We start from the raw sequence: 15716 nt of genomic DNA, 5'->3' as shown, positions 1-15716 counted from the left end.
GCCCCTGCCGGGCACCGGGAGCCGCCCCCGCCCCCCACGGGCAGCGCCGGCGGGGGCCCCGCTCAGCACGGCCCCCAGCCTCCCGCTGCCAGCCCCGGGCACCCCCCATCGCGGGCACGGACAGGAGTTGGACGCGCAGCCCATCGCTTTATTGCTACGGGAAAAGGCGACTGTACAAAAATAGAGCTTATCCCTCCCATTTTACAAATAATAGAAAAAGGGGGCGGGGGGCACGGGGCGCCGGGGCGCTGCCCAGGGCTTCACGGCAGCGCTGGGGTTAAATTAACTCGGCCCCCGGGGGCCCAAAGTCATAAATAGGAGCTGCCGCTCGAGAACAATAAATAAATAATTTAGAGTAATAAATAGTTTAGTGCCGCAGCATGGTGGGGGCTGCGGGGGGGCCCTGCCACCCCCCTGGGAGCCGGGCAGGGGTCCCCGTGAGTGCCTGTGCCCCACCGGAGCACCGAGGGCTGCCACCAGCCCCGGTGGGTGCAGGTCCCCCACCCTGTGCGCTGGTGTGGTTTGGCTGGCCCCGCTGCACTCCTGTCCTCGGGGATGCTCCCGCCCTGCAGGGCAGCTCCGGCCACCACCAGCCCCAGGGTGCCCGAGGGGACAGGAGGTTTTGCTCCTCTTCTGTCCCACTCTGAAGCTTGGGTGACACTTGGACCCGGCTACCCTAAAGCAGGGAGTGCCAGAGCAGCAGTCCAAGCAGGGTGCAGCCAAGCTGGGCACTGCTGGCGGACACTGGGCTGGCAGGCCTCTGCCAGCAGCAGGGATGCTCCATACCTGCTCCAGCTCCTCTCCCAGGGTTAACGAGCCGGGGTGCACCCAGGCAGGACCCTGGCAGCACCAGCTGCATGGCACCGAGCAGGAGGGGGCTTGGCTGCCCATCCCCTGTCACGGCTCCATTTCGTCCCTCGTGGCCACGTAAAACCAGGGGCACCAGCCTCTGCCAGACCATTCCTCTGAGCGCCGGTGCAACTGAGCGTGGCAAACTAGGGTCTGTCACCAAGCATCGAGCCAGGGCTGAGCTGAGCTGGTGGCCCCCTCCTCAACCAATGCATCTGCATTCGGCTGCTGAGAGCTTCTCCACCGTCTGCCATGTGTTCTGCACATCCATGAAGGAGACAGCCTCGTAGCGGGTGGGCCGGCAGCAGGGGTGGCTGAGGACCCGCTCCTGCGGCCCCGGGGTGATGAGCTGCTGCCGCAGCAGGCTGCCCAGCGTCAGGTCGTAGTTGCTGCGTGCTCGGTGGCAGGACCCACTGCAGTACTTGAAAAGCACAATCTCGTCCGAGTTGAAGCCCAAGCCCAGGTCGCGCACCTTCACCATCAGGTTGCGGATGTGGCAGTTGCGCCCACGGGCTGCCCGTAAGGGTTTCCCTGACCCCTTCTTGTTTTTGCTGGTCCCCGGCGGTGAGCGCTCAGCACGCAGCAGCAGGTCCTCCACCAGCTCTGTGGTGCCCGGGCCACCCGTCGTCATGTTGTCCCCTGCACAGAGGGGACAGCAGTGTCAGACCCCACCCCGCGCTCACTGCCCTCCTGGGGCCTGCTGAGCCTGCCCGTCCCCCGTTGTGCCCTGCAGACCCCTCCTGACCACCACACCACAGCACTGGCTGGATGCCTGCAGGGCAGCGGTACAGATGGGTGCCCAGGAAAGCATCTTCTCATTCCCTGGGCTCTGCCATCATCCCCAGCATGAAGCACCCCACATGTCCCCCACCACCAGCCTGGCCCCGATGTGCAGAGGCAGCCCTGTGTGGGCTGGGGCTCCCCACAGCAGCTCCCAAACCACCCACGCTCAGGGCTACCATGCCCAGGCTGGGGGTCCTGCCCCAACACGCACCGTACAGCTGGCTCCAGGCAGCGGTGAGCGGTACCTCCACGCCATCCTCCACAGCTGGGCTGGCGGTGGCCATGCCCCGCGGCGTGGGGGCCGTGTCCAGCGTCTCATTGCAGTGTGGGGTTTGCAGAGTGCCCGTGGCCAGCCCGGCCAGCAGTGAGAGGATGGTAAGAAGCTTCCACAATGTCCCCTCCTGCAACAAGGCACAGCACAGTGGCATGAACCCTGACCAGAGTTCCCCCACCAGGGACAAAGCTCCATGAGCTGGGGATGGGGATGTGTGGTCCCGGCCATCATGGCCAGCCAGGCCTGGGCTCACCTTGGGCTGCAGGTGCGTGGTGGGTCCTGCAGGTCTCGGCTCTGGTGGCCCTGCTCGCTGCTCCATGCTGGCTGCAAGCGCAGAGATGGGGGTCAGTGTCCATGCGAAGGGGATGGAGTGGGCATCGAGCGGGCTGCCTGGGAGCGACACACCTCTTCCCTGCCCCTGACAAGCATGGATCCCCTCCCTCACCCCCCAGCACTCCATAACACCTCCTGCACCCCATGCATGACCCCCCCCTCCGTCTCCTTCCCGCACAGCCAAGCACCCTCATCACCCTGTGCACCCCTTCCAAGAGATTTCGCAGCTGGGGTGGCCCAGCCTGTACCCAGCACCTCTCCTCAGGGGGATGCAGCCACCTCCTTGCACGAGCGGCCTGGGATGCCAGGCTGGGCCGTGAAGCAGTGGCTGGGGCTGGGAGTGCCGCGGAGGGGGGGGCGGGGGGGGGCCTTTCCCATGGCCCTTCCCTGGGAATGTTTTTCTTGCTTGCGGTGGGAGCCTGACCTTGGAAACTCCAAATCCATTAGCACAGGCTCCTCGGGTGCAGCCACCCCCTGACCCTGCGCTGGCTCCCCAGCCCGCTGCCTGCGCCAAGCTGGGACACGCAGCCCCAGAGCTGCCCGGGTGAGTGGGACCGCAAGGGGCATGATGGGCAGGCAGGTCCCGTGGGGACATGGCAGGGCACAGGCCACCACACTGGGCTCACCTCAACACCACTGCCCAGCATCCACTGCCCTGACACACACAGGGAGTTCAGTCCCCGCTGTGCATGGTCCCAGCCGAGCAGCGAGTGCGGTCTTGGGGGAACCCGTGCCACCTGTGCCACCTCCTTCCCCAGCTCCCCAGGGGTGCAGGGAGGCCCCTGTGTCCCAAGCCAGGATCCCCGGGCTCCCAAGGAGGCTTGAACCCTCCTTGGCCCATCTGCCAGATCCCCTGTCTCTCAGGCCAGAACTGTCCCCTTGGAGCTTGGTGACACCCTGCAACAGGAAGTTTGCCCGTCCCCTCCATGGCTTTGCCCTGGCATGTCCCAGGTGCTTCTAGTAAAGCTAGGAAGGGACACGCCAAGGAGAGCGCTCCTGGGAAAGAAATGAAGGGACACAGCTGGGTACTGCTGGGACAAGGACACAAAAGCCATTTCCCCAGTCCCCCCAGCATCTCAGGGGATGGTCCCCAAGCCTCGATTGCCGCATCTGGTGCCACCCCGCACTGGCCACACCGTGGCAAGGGGCTGTGATGGGCACTGCTAGGCCCATGTGCTTCCTGCAGGGGCCGTGCACCAGGCAGGATGCGTCCCCGGTGCAGGCAGGGCTGGCACCGGGCCCCCCGGCCGGGCCAGCCGCCACGGCCTGGCCAAGCACAGCCCACGCAGCACGTCGCTCCCGTGGCGGCCCGTGGCCCCGCGCCAGCCTCTGCCTCCAGGTCATGGTTTTCCCAGGCCGGCACCCCCGGAGGGGCCAGGCGAGGGTCCCCGCGCCCCGCTGGGAGGGGAAGCCCCCCCCCCGGTCCCCACTCCCGCGGCCGGCCGCCCCGCCGCGGCCCCTCGGCCCCAGCATCCCGGCGGGACGGGACGGGACGGGACGGAATAGGACGGGACGGAGCAGCGGTGCAGTTCAGGCTTCTCCCGTCCGGCGGCAGCACGGCCCCGGGCTGTGCGGCGGGAGCGCTGCCGGCGCGGCGCCGGGCGAGGGCAGCCTCCCTTCGCCCCCGGGAGCCCCGGAGCCGGGGCTACGGATGCGGCCCGCCGGCGTCTCCGCAGCACGGAGTCCCGGCCCCGGGGGCAGCTCCCCGAGAGCGCAACCCGCAGCCCGCGCCGGCTCCGCAACTCCTCTCGGCCCCTGCTTTCCCCCAGCACCGGCAGGGCTGAGCCAAGCTCCGGGGCACCCCACGGGGATGCCAGATCCGCACCCCACCCCCGGCAGACCCCCAACTCCCGCATGTGGGTGGCGGGATCTGGCTGGGGTCTGCCCCTGCCACCCCTGCAAGAGCCCAGCTGGGCCATTAACAGGCACAGGAGCCCTTTCCAGGGTCAGGATCAGGCCCATCAATGCGAGGACCTGCCTGACCCCTGGCCACACGTGTGCTGCACCTGGGGGCTGAGCACCAGCGTGTTGGGGTAATTCCCGCGCGGGTCACCCCACGCCCACCCGTGCAGAGCCCCGGTGGGAGCCCCCCCGCTGCCCACAGGGCAGCGGGGAGCGGCTGCCCCCTGGGCTGCCCCGGGCCCCCGGGGGCGGCAGGAGCCACACGCGAAGCACATCCACGGCGCGCCCGTGCGTGCCCCAGCGCTGGGTGGTGGTCTGAGCTCGTACAGTGGCCGCTTTTGGGAGGGGGCTATGCTCGGGCGCCGCTCGGCGCTGCTTGCCGTGCCAGCCCTGCAGCCGCGGGTCCTGCCGGGCAGCGTGGGGAGATGCCCGGAGACCCCCACGGGCACCTGCGGGCACGGGTGCAGCCGGCGGAGGCCCGGCATCCCGCCGCGCTGCCCCGGCAGGAGAAGTGAGGGGGGGATCAGACATCGACCCCACGTGTGACGCGGCGCTGGCAGCCGCCCCGCAAACCCGCGGGAGGCCGGAGCCGGACACGTGGGGCACACGGGCGCCACCAGACTCGGCCCCAGCCGGCAAAAGCAGAGCCGGGGGGCGCCGGCAGCGCCGGCCCGCGCACCCCCGTCCCGGGGCTCTCCCCCGCCCACCGCCCGGGCAGCCGGGCCACAGACCTGCCCGACGTGCCCACGGGGCCGGTGCGGGAGCCCGGGGCAAAGGCGGGCGAGACCGTCCCTATGCCGCTCGGGCGCCCGCGGCGGGGTTCCGCCTCTCCCCGCCCGGGCAGGGAATCCCGGCCCCGCCGCGCTTCCCACCGCCGGAGCCGCCGGGCGGGGACCTGCCCGGGGGCGGCCCGAGCCCCTTCACCGCCCCGCAGGTATTGCCGGGGGGGCGGGCGGCGAAACGGCCCCCCCGCCGTCCTCCCCGCAGCTCCGGTACGAGCCGCCGCCGAGGCCCGGCGCCGCCGGCAGGCTGGGGCGGACGCTGCCGCCCGCCGCCCCGGCCCGCACTCACCGTGCCCGCGGCGGGGACCATCCCCCGGGCCGCCGCCGCCCCGCATCGCCTCCACTCCCCGCCGCCCCCCGCCGCCCGCCGCCGCCGCGCCGGGGCGGGGCGCGGGCGGGGGCCGGCGCTGCCCTGACGGCACCGGCTCCCGCCGCTGCTCCCGGTGCCGCTGCCGGTGCCGCTCCCGCTGAGCCTCGGGGTGCGGGTCCCGGGCACGGTGCGCCTCGGGGTGCGGTGCCCGTGCTGGCGGGCGGGCGCGCAGTGCGGGGCAGCGGCGGCTCCATCCCGCTCCCGCCGCCGTCGCCGGTGTCAAATTCCAGCCGCCGTCACCTGACCGGCGGGGCGGGCACCGACACCGGCACCGGGAGCCCGAGCCGCCCCGGCACCAGGATCCCAACCGGCATCCCGCCCCGCCCCGCAGCGGCACCGGGACCGCCCCGGGACCAGGACAGCGCAGGGATCCCGCCGGCAGCAGGAGCCGCAGCCCGACCCCGCGTCAGCACCGGCTCCGCGCCGCCGCCGAGCCTCTGTGGAGACTCGCACCGCCGCCGGGACCGGCACCGGGACCCCCGGCGGCACTCGGCCCCCGCCAGCACCACCTGCCCGCCGGCCGACCCCCGGGACAGGCGGACGGGCAGACGGACACGCAGCCCGGACGGACGGACGCCCCCGGAGCGGGGCTCCCTGCCCCGACAGCCCGGTCACGGCGCTGCCGGGACGGACAAACGGGCACCCCTGGGCCCGAGTTCAGCCCTGCACGGAGCGCTCCGGGAGCGGTGCCCCACAGGGACCCCACGCCCGGCGGCGGGGGCACAGAGCCCCGCGCTGACCCCTCGCATGCAGCGGGCCGCCGTACGGGGTGGGGGGGCAGGGCGGGGGCCGTCCCGGCAGTGCCTGGGCCGCGGCGGGGCTGGCCGGCGTCCCACGCACCCCGAGCCGCCGCGGGCCACCGGTGTGCCTGGCGTGCACGTCCCTCGCCGGAGGAGGAGTCCGGCCTCCCCGCCCGGCCTCCCAGCCCGCCCGCGCCCCGCGGCCAGGTCCACCCCGGCAGGGCCACCCGCCGCCGGGCTCCTTACCTCCGCCGTCTCCCTGCCTCCCTCCGCCGGGGCCGTCGCAGGCCCCGGGGACATGGGGGCCGGCTGGCGAGCCGAGCCGAGCCCGTGCGAGTCCTTACGTCACCGCCCAGGGCCCTCCACGTCCATCTCGGGGCTCTCGAGTGCTCCTTGCAAACGTGCCAAATCCCAGGGCCGCCTCCGCTCGGCCCCGCTTCACACGTGCTCCCCTGGCCGGAGCCGGCGGCCGGGGCACAGCCCAGGCTCCCCCCCGGGGCCAGCCCTCACGGCCCGCCGGCCCCCCGGGCCCTGCCTGCGGCGGGCGGGCGGGTGCGCGCCCCGGGCCGCCCCCTGCCCCGCCATCTGCCCCGAGCGCGGCCTCCCCGGGCTTATATAACTCCCCGCCTGGAGCGGGGCCAGCGCCTCGCTCGCCGGCTGTGCCGCGGCCGCACGCCGGCCTCGGGTTGCCCCTGGGGTCTTGCCCCGGACCCCGCGCCCCCCGGCTGGCGGCGGCGTCCCCCGCTGCTCGGCAGCCCGGGCCCCCAGGCCCCGAGGGCCGGCCGGGAAGTGCGAGCCACCGGCGGGGCCGGCAGCCTCGTCCCGTCCCGTCTCGTCGGATTATCCGTCGCCGGGCTGACAGCTCCCGCGGCACCGCCGGCCGGGCAGCCCGCGGCTGCTGCCCCTGCCCTGGCACGGCACCGCCTGGCCCCGGTCCCACCCCGCTCCCGGCACCGGCGGCGTGGCCGAGCCTGCGGTCGCGGGTGGCTTCACACCCACTGGCTGGAGCGCGCGGGAGCGTGAGCTCTGCCCCCCGTGATGCCCCCATGGCAGCGGGGATACCCTGGGCACCTTGGCCCAGCAGAGGTTTGGAGGGTCCCTGGGGTGGGGAATCAGCTGGGGACGGGGAACAGGATCCTGTGCTTTGCAGGGCTGTTGGAGAGTATCCATGCAAGTGGCAGGTCCTGCTCCAGGTTGCCTGGCTGTCCCTGTGGGGCTAGGACTGGCCACAGCCCTGCCACTGCAGGGAGAGATGCCCAGGAGGGCTGCGATGGAGGGGGGGAGGGCTGCCGCCACCAGAGACAGCCCTCGGGGCTTGGAGACATCCCCAGGGGATACCCCATCCCCTCCCACCTTCCCTATGAGTTGGGCTGGTCCTCATGTCCCCAGGGCACAGCCAGGAGCCGCTGTGGGTGTGATGCTGGTGGTAGGCAGGGGGCTGTGTGGGGCACGGCACAGGGGGGATATCCAGGGAACCCCATACAGGTGGGCCCACAGTGTCCCCAGTCCCCTGAAAGGGGTGGCTGTGCAAAGCCTGACCTCTGTCCCCTTCCAGGTGTGCCCCCTTTGTGGCTGCTACACCAGACACCTGAGGGTCCTGACTCCCCGTTCTGCCCCTGGTCCTTGTCCTGGGAGACGTTACTCCGCTGCTGCTGTCAGTCCCACTGATGTCCTGCCAGCAGCAGCCCCTCCCTGTCCCCCCTGCCCAAGATCATGGTGGCAGGAGGTGGCACATCCCAGCTCTGTGCCTGAATTCACACACTGCGCTTTCCCCTGGGGCTCCCATGAGGACAGGCTCTGCCCTGGGCAGTGCTCAGCATGAGCAGGGCAGGGCCCCTGGCCCCATGGATCTCCAGACAGATGGGTGACCTGCTCCCTGGCTGCTGCTGGCAGTGACTGGGTTGGCGCCTCCTAAGGCTCCTGCGCTCCTGCACCCGCAGCGCTGAGATGTCCTCATGTCCCTTGTTTGGTCTGGAATGAGCCCTGCAGGGTCAGGGCCTGCTGTCATACCTGCCCCTGAAGATGCCACCCTTGCATGAGGTGGGATGGGGGCAATGTGGTCCAGGCAGGACTGAGCATGCCATGGCCACTGCTGTGCCTGTGCAAGGCCATGGCTGGGTGTGACAAAACACAGGTGGGAGAGAGCTGTGACGCAGACAGATCATCTGGTTGCATCGTCTCCATCCCAGCGATGATGTGGCTCCTTTGGGGACACCTGCTCCAGAACAAGTGTCCTTGTCTCTGCTGACCTCCCACAGGCATCGCCTGTCCCAGCTCTGCACTCTCCCCCTCCACAGCCCTCCCAAGGCCAGACCAGGGCACAGGCCACCCCTGTGGCTGGCCCAGCCCGATGGCAGTAGCGGCCCTGCTCTTTAAGGGCTGGGAAGAGAAGGGGACAGGAAGGAGGGTTTGAGCAGCTCCATCAATTGGGATGGGATCTGGAACTTGCAGCCACACTCCAGGGAGGGCTGAGCAGTTGCCTCTGCAGTGTCCCGTCAGTGCTGGCAGGAAGCCACCCCTTGTTTGTAGGAAGGAGTCGGCAGGTCTGGCAGACAGGTCGCCCACCTTGGAAGCAGCCACCGAGCTCCCCAGGGCAGTGGGATTGTCCCCGACTCACCCCGTGACTCTGGAAACCCTGTGGCATTGCTGGGGTTTGCTGCAGGGGTTACACTACTCCCGCTGGGACCTGGCAGGTGTCGGAGCTAGTCACAGCCTCAGCCCCCAGCTTCCTAAACCGCTAACTCCTGGATGCTGTGGCGAGAAGTCACTTGGCTGGACATCTGCCTTTGTCTCAGCTGCACCCAGCCCGCCTGCTGCCGTGACCCTGGGCGGGAAGCTGGCAGAGCCGCAGGCAGCCCACCCAGGGCAGGACAAGCTCCCACCCCTCTGCCCCCCAACATGACATGCACCCAACCCAGGAGCCCCGTCCCCCACCCCTCAGGTCACCTGCAAGGAGCAGCACAGCACCAGGCTGGTGGCATTGGCCAGCTGCAGCCCCTGGCAGCTGCCTCTGGGTTACTGTGCTGGAGGAGTCAGCAGCGAAGCTGTCTCCAGCCTGAGCAGGGGAATCCCTCCTGCCTCCCCTAAAAAAGGCCAACGGCAGCAGAAGAAAGAGGCCAGCCAAGCTTGTTTGATAGCTTTATTGCTTCTGTGATATGACTGAATTGATGTGACATAAGCCGGCCTGGAGGAGCCTGCAAGACTCTTGCCCTCCCTGCCTAGAGGGGTAATTAAAAAAAAATTGCAGAAACTAAAACTAATTTTAAAACCACATTAAGTTCTTGCATCTCAGCTTGGTACAGTACCGGTGAGTGCACTGGCCTTTGGAATGAGTCCCTGTGCGGGCTGTGCGAGGAGACAGTGCCCAGGTGGGCTGGGTAGTGGCCTGGGTTGCCTGTACCAAAGGACACGTCTCTAATACTGTGTGCGATGCACGTTTGGAGCAACAGTACACGCCGTGCTGGTGCCAGCGGAGCTCAGCGAGGTGGCCGCCTCCCTGCCAGGCAGGCTGGAAGCCCTTGGCCATCCCCGGTGCTGCCCGTACCTAGCCTGCCTGCCCCGGTTTGATACACCAGCCAGCCCCCTCCCGACACCTTTGCCCTCTCCCGGCAGTGCCCGCACTGAGGGGTAAGGCAGCACGGCAGGGCAGGGCCCCCTCGCTGCCCCTTCCCAGGAAAAGGAGACGCTGGAAGCCCAGGGACGCTGGGCTGCAGAGGATCCCGCTGTGCCCTCGTGCTCCCTGGCCGTGATGCCATTTGGCACGTGCGAGCTTGAGGCCACAGCATGGCCAGCCCTAATGGGTGAGCTGGTGGAGGGAGCCTGACGCCAGGGTGGCGGGCACTGGAGAGGGCTGTAGGCCATGAATGCACGAGCAGCCCGTGCTCACAGTGTGGTCAGTGCTCTGGCAGCCCCTCTCCCCCGGGAGCACCGTGAGCTAGCTGGCCTGCAGCTTCCCCCACCCGCTCTCTGCACCAGCTGGAGCACAACCCCAGCGCGGCCACTGGCTCCCCAGCCTCCCTGCGCCTCCCTGGCCTCTCTCGAGGCAGGTTCCCTGCCACCCGAGTGGCCTTTCTGCACCGCAGCGTGTCAAGAGGCTCCAGGCAACCCCGCTCTATATTTAGGCCGTGGAGAATTCCCCTGGGCTCTCCCTTCCGAGCTGAAAAGGTGAGTCACTGCGAGGGAGAGGCCAAGACTCACATCCGTCCCACTGACCCTGCTCTGACCCGCGCGCACCGCTCGGAGCTGGCAGGACTGCAGCGTTTCGGAGGGCGGGAGGTGGCTGCAGGTGCACACGGGGAGGCAGCTGAAGGAACAGCATCCAGGAGCAAAACCCAGCGCTGCACACCCAGCGCTGCACGCTGCTCCCGGGGCAGGGGGGGTGCAACCCCATCACCCGGCCGTAGGGCTGCTCCATGGCTGTGCTTGCCACACCAGTGTCAAACGGGGGCAGTAAGTTAGATGGGAGCCTTCACCCCCCCCCCCAAACCTCCTATCCTCCCTTTCCTTCTACTTGCAGGTGGTCCTGACCCACCACCAGTCACCCTGGGTCACACACTCATCTATTCAGCCTGGGCACTTCTGCATGGAGACCCCCGCCAAAGTGAAGGGAAGGGCCTGGAGTCACCTCCCTGGTCTGCAGGGACAGCTTCCCATCAGGAGCTGTCCCTAGCTGCGGTGGGGAGCTGGGATGCCAGGGAAAACAGAGCAGGGGCCATGCTCTCTCCTTGGACCTGGAGCCAGTGAGCTGGAAGAGAAAGGTGCCCTGTAGATTTGTAGTGCTCAGTAAAACAGGGTAAATCAAATCAGAGGTGGGTTGAGAACTGGCTGGATGGCAGAGCTCAGAGGGCTGTGATCAATGGCGCAGTCTCGCCACAGGCCTGCAGCGAGCGGTGTTCCCAGGGGTCAGTGCTGGGCCCGGTCCTGCTCAACTTTTCCATCAATGACCTGGATGAAGGCACAGAGAGTACCCTCAGCAGGATTGCTGACGATACCAAACTGGGAGGAGTGGCTGATACACCAGAGGCTGTGCTGCCCTTCAGCAAGACCTGGACAGCCTGGAGAGCTGGGCGGAGAGGAACCTCATGAGGTTCAACAAAGGCAAGTGTAAGGTCCTGCACCAGGGAGGAACAGCCCCACGCACCAGTACATGCTGGGGCTGACCTGCTGGGGGGAAGCTCTGCAGAGAAGGCCCTGGGGAGAGTGCTGGTGGACAGCAAGTTGCCCATGGGCCAGCAGTGTGTCCTGGTGGCCAAGGCAGCCAGTGGGACCCTGGGGGTGCATCAGGAGGAGCGTGGCCAGCAGGTCGAGGGAGGCTGTCCTCCCCTTCTGGTCTGCCCTTCTTCTGTGCCCAGTTCTGGGCTCCCCAGTTCCAGAGAGACAGGGAACTGCTGGAGAGGGTCCAGTGGAAGGCTACGAAGATGATTAGGGGACTGGAGAATCTCCCTTATGAGATAGCTGGGCCTGTTTTGCCTGGAGAAGACTGAGGGGGGATCTTATCAATTATACAAATACCTTAAAGAAGAGTGTCAAGAGAATGGGGCCAGATTCTTCAGCGGTGCCCAGCAGCAGGATAAGGGGAATGGGCACAAACTGCAACACAGGAAGCTCCATCTGAGTCACTTCGAGGGTGACAGAGCACTGGCACAGGCTGCCCAGAGAGGCTGTGGGGGTCTCCTCTGGAGACATTCAAACCCTGTCTGGACACAACTCTGTGTAACCTGCTCTAGGTGAACCTGCTTTAGCAGGGGGTTGAACTAGGTGATCTCCAGAGGTCCCTTCCAACCCTGACTGTTCTGTGATTCTGCAAAATTAATGCCATCACAAGCCTCCATGAGGGTGCTTCCCCAAGGGGTGGAGAGGAGTCCAGCACAGATACTGAAGGCTCTTCACCCCCCCTCCTCCTGGCAGCAGCCACCCATTCTCTGGCATCTCAGCTGCATATGGATGTGACCCATCCACCCAACAGTGCCCCAGGGCTCCCACAGCTGGTTAAAGACCCAGTTCAAGCACCAAGGCAGAGAGGGTGGGTGCCCACACCGCCCCAGACACAACCTTGGCTGGGTCCAGCCCACACACCCCCACTACCACAACGGCAGGGGCTCTGTGGAGGATGGTCCCAGGTCCAGGCTGACACACAGGAACTGCAAAGGAGTATTGCTTGGCAAGAGCCATGGAAATCCAGTCCCTTGGGCTCCTGAAGCAGGAAAAACAAATTGTGGGAGAATATTCAAAGGAGTACCTGCCACAGCATATGCTCAAAAACCTGCTGGAAACCCCAGCTCTTCATGCTAGAAACCTCACAGAGCATCCTGGGGAGAGGCATGTACTGGGGGGGAGCAGGGACCGCCTGGCTGGGAGGCCAGAGGGACAGGAGAAGGGACATGGGAAGGGGAAAGGGAAGGGAGAGCCTCTCAGCATGTCTTCTGTGGCCTGGAAGAGGCAGAATCTTTGAGCTGCTCCCAGACTAGAAGGCAAGCTGCAGCCACGACCAGAAGCTGGACAGGACTTGCCCCTGAGCAAAGCTCCCTGGCTACGGGCGCACCACACAGGAGAGGGTTCTGAGGGGCACATCCCACACTGGTCTCTGGGCCGCACCCAGCACCGTTGTCCTGAGAGCTGCCTCAAACCATTCCGCACAGTTTGCTCCTCTGCCCCACATGTGGGTCATTGCCTGCCCCTCCTGCACGTCCCCTCTGGGGTCTCAACCCCAGAGCCACAGCCCCCTGCAAGTCAGCAGGAGCAGAGGTGGCCCAGGGGAACTGTGCAAGCCCTGCTCTGAGCACTCCTTGTCCATGTTAGGGCCATGTTCGCCTTCCAGCTCAGGGCAAGGCAGACTGCAATCCCTGAGCTACACTAGATACAGTGCCAGGAGCATGAGACCCACCAGCACCCCTCCAGAATCCTCCCTCCACTCACGCCAGCACTGGCTGGCTGCACACCCCTGCTCCGACACACAGGGACATGCCCTGGGACAGTGCCCCTGGGTGCCATCCAGCCTGCTCCAGCTCTACTTCCACCTGCAACCACTCCCCTGGCAATCCCCCTTCTGCCCATGCTCTCCAGGTGGGTGAGACCACCCTGCTGTCCTCACACTTGGCCACGTTGCTCAGTTTATTCCAGCTCCTCTGAAATATGTATACAAATCAAATGTGCAAATACTGCATCTCGGGACCAAGACAGCAAAGGAAGGAACGTGCTCCTGAAAGCAGGAAGAGCAGCGGTGCTAGAGCAGCATGGGAGGAGCCGGGAAATGAAGTGAGCAGGGGCCAAGCAGAGATTGAGGGTTCCCAGCAGGCCCCCACCCGTGCCAGCAGGCTCCATCATCACTGAGGTCACACGTCACTGAAATAGGGAACACGATCAAGTCTGGAACGTAAAACAAACATCTTCAGTGGCTTGCTCTCAAACTGCAAAGCTTCAGATCTCCGTGCAAGATCTGACCTCCTTCCAAAGAATAAATTACTCCTCTCCCACATGAGAATAAAATGAGATGCTGTCCAGGAACAGTGACACCAGGGTGCATGGACTCCACGGGGGCCCTGCATAGCAGGCACAAACCAAAAGGCCTGAAAGCCTTGAGCACAGCGAGGCAGGCTCCTCAGTGCCATGAGAGGAGGAAGGGGGAGAGGGTCTGCTGCAGCCAGAGAAAGCCATTGCCTCCCTGCTCCACCTTGGGGTCAGGGCAGAGGCAGAGCAGCGCAAACGGCTATGGAAAACGCAGCCAAGTAAGTGGCTGCGGCTGCCACCTCTATGCAGGGAGCAAGGAAAAGTGCAGAAAAACAAACCCATGCCCATCTGCATCCAGAAGCTCCAGGTGGAACGAGGGAAAGCCATTATTCTCCCTTTGAATTATAGCAGCACCAACGACACCGAAGTTTTGGATGGATTTGTTTTCCTGGGGAAAGGTCCAAGGCCGGTGACAATGCAGATGGAGCATGAAGAGGCCGGGCTTTTCGCAGGGCTGTGCACAAGCAGACTTTGCCTTGCACCTTGGTATTTCTAGTATGATTCCTGCAGAGTTTCTTTTAAAAAATAATACTTTGTACATTCAGGCATTGCTGCCTCAGGGCAGCGTCACCTCCCATTTGGCACAAATCGTTTTATTCACAAATCTTTCTTCTCTCTCCTGAGTCTTTCCTGTTTAGTTCAGGACACAGAAGACCTGTCTGCGATGCAGAGTTCAAGAACTGCCCACTCAGCCCCTTGCCCACCTCCTGCCAGCTCTAGGCCTGGAGGCAGCGGATGCAACCCTTGTGCAGACTGGCAATGCGGGAGGGTCTTCCCAGAGCACTTGGGCATCTCTGTGTGTCTTCAGTGAGGTGGGATTCTTGCAGGGGGCTGCCAGTGCCTGCTCCCAGAGCTGCAGCGTGCATCTTCGTCTCCTCCCTTGGAGGCAGTGGCTGCAGCCACTCAAATCCCACTGGTCAGGTCAGTGATGACTCGGGCTTTCACCAGCTTCCGCAGGAACTCCTTCTCCCGCTGGATGTTGTGCGTCCAGGACTGGAAGGAAATGGGAGAGACAGGAGGTCAGCAGCTAACACTGGCCAAGCATGCTCCCGTCCCCCACGTTGCGGGACACTCCAGCTGGGGTAGGGCAGTGGCTTCTGCCAAGGAGACAGACCCTGGTGCAGACCAAGGGCCTTCTCTTACCTAAAGCCGACACAGCCAGCAGAGTTAAGACCTGTGTACCTGAAGTATGAGGTCTCCCCATGGGCCGGGTGAAATTTTTTTGGCACAATTAGATCTGGGCAACCCAGGCTCCTTGGGCAGATGTAGCTGGTTGAAGTGCCCTCCCAAGCCACCACACACAAGAATCCAACAGCGCAGCATTAACGGTGATGTATACTGGGGAACAGAGCTGGCAGAGAACATGGTGACAGGACATGCTGTATCCACATACAGCTCCCTGCCAAAGGACAACTCGTTTGGCACATTAGCACATGCAGCTGAAAAGCCCCAAGACCAGCCCCATCAAGACCGGCTCTTGCCTCTGCTAGCCCTATCAAGCGGAAATGACATGCTAAAGGTTACACTAATACAACACAAAGGGTGAAATGGTCACATCTCCCAGCCAGGCATTCCAGAGCAATGATTGCTATAGCTGGTGTCAGCCCACCCAGATGCATTCCCTGCAGCAGGCTTTAGCTGCGATCACAGCATCTGCCATCGCCCCCCTGCACTGGTACCATTAAAGCACTTAATGAAAGCAGTAAGTGGTTTATCTCCCTGGGAAGACCAAGGCACAGCAGGGAAAAACAGCTTCGCCCAAAATCTCCCAACATGACAAGAATCCCAGTAAACAAACCCAGGTCTCCAGCAGTGTTCTGGCCAGCAGGTAATCTGAACTCTGAATACAAACTGGACCACGATAAAATCACTCTATAGGAGCCTCCCTGAAATGGCCTCAAACCAACAAAGCACCAGCCCAACAAGCCCTCTGAAAGCACTTTGTCGTAAGCATTTGAACTCAGTTTACCCACTGTAAAACCGCAGGCATCTGCCTGCAAACCACTGGTGGTATCCATCACACACAACATCCGTGAGGCTCTCCTGTCATCCACTGCTTCTCCTGTCCTGTCCTGTCCAGGACGAGCGGCTCTCAGCCATGACTGTGTGTGGCACTGACAGCCCTGGTCATGCTGTGGGGCCTGCCACCAAGATGTTCAAGAGACGGAAGGTCCCGC

The 15716-nt window shown here is 65.1% G+C and overlaps 3 protein-coding genes across 9 annotated transcripts in view; 1 reads left to right on the top strand and 2 right to left on the bottom strand.

Annotated features, from left to right (window-relative positions):
- Positions 1-140: 140 nt before the first annotated feature.
- ARTN (artemin) lies at positions 141-6604 on the bottom strand. 2 transcript variants are annotated; one of them, XM_055815379.1, is made up of 4 exons: positions 6280-6604; positions 2160-2230; positions 1844-2033; positions 141-1488 (listed from the first exon to the last, which is right to left on the bottom strand). In XM_055815379.1, exons 2-4 carry the CDS (start codon positions 2223-2225, stop codon positions 1052-1054), a joined length of 693 nt encoding a protein of 230 aa, XP_055671354.1. In that variant the 5' UTR covers positions 2226-2230; positions 6280-6604; the 3' UTR covers positions 141-1051. The 2 variants fall into 2 exon arrangements, with proteins under 2 accessions (XP_055671354.1, XP_055671353.1); XM_055815378.1 differs by lacking the exon at positions 6280-6604 and having other exon boundaries at positions 2160-2350.
- On the top strand, positions 4567-6652 carry LOC129785256 (collagen alpha-1(I) chain-like). Its single transcript, XM_055815552.1, has 2 exons — positions 4567-4652; positions 5524-6652. The coding sequence occupies exons 1-2, from the start codon at positions 4567-4569 to the stop codon at positions 6650-6652; spliced, it is 1215 nt and encodes a 404-aa protein (XP_055671527.1).
- Positions 6653-9158: 2506 nt separating this feature from the next.
- Positions 9159-15716, bottom strand: part of ST3GAL3 (ST3 beta-galactoside alpha-2,3-sialyltransferase 3) — a 184118-nt gene continuing 177560 nt past the window's right edge. For all 6 annotated transcript variants that reach the window (XM_055815364.1, XM_055815366.1, XM_055815368.1 and 3 more), the window contains one exon: positions 9159-14532. In XM_055815364.1, the coding sequence (XP_055671339.1) occupies positions 14443-14532 (90 nt within the window). In that variant the 3' untranslated portion in view covers positions 9159-14442. The remainder of the gene's footprint in view (positions 14533-15716) is intronic.

This window comes from Falco peregrinus, chromosome 10 (assembly GCF_023634155.1).
Source record: "Falco peregrinus isolate bFalPer1 chromosome 10, bFalPer1.pri, whole genome shotgun sequence".
NCBI classification, from domain to species: domain Eukaryota; kingdom Metazoa; phylum Chordata; class Aves; order Falconiformes; family Falconidae; genus Falco; species Falco peregrinus.
This window is presented reverse-complemented; position numbering and strand designations above follow the sequence as displayed.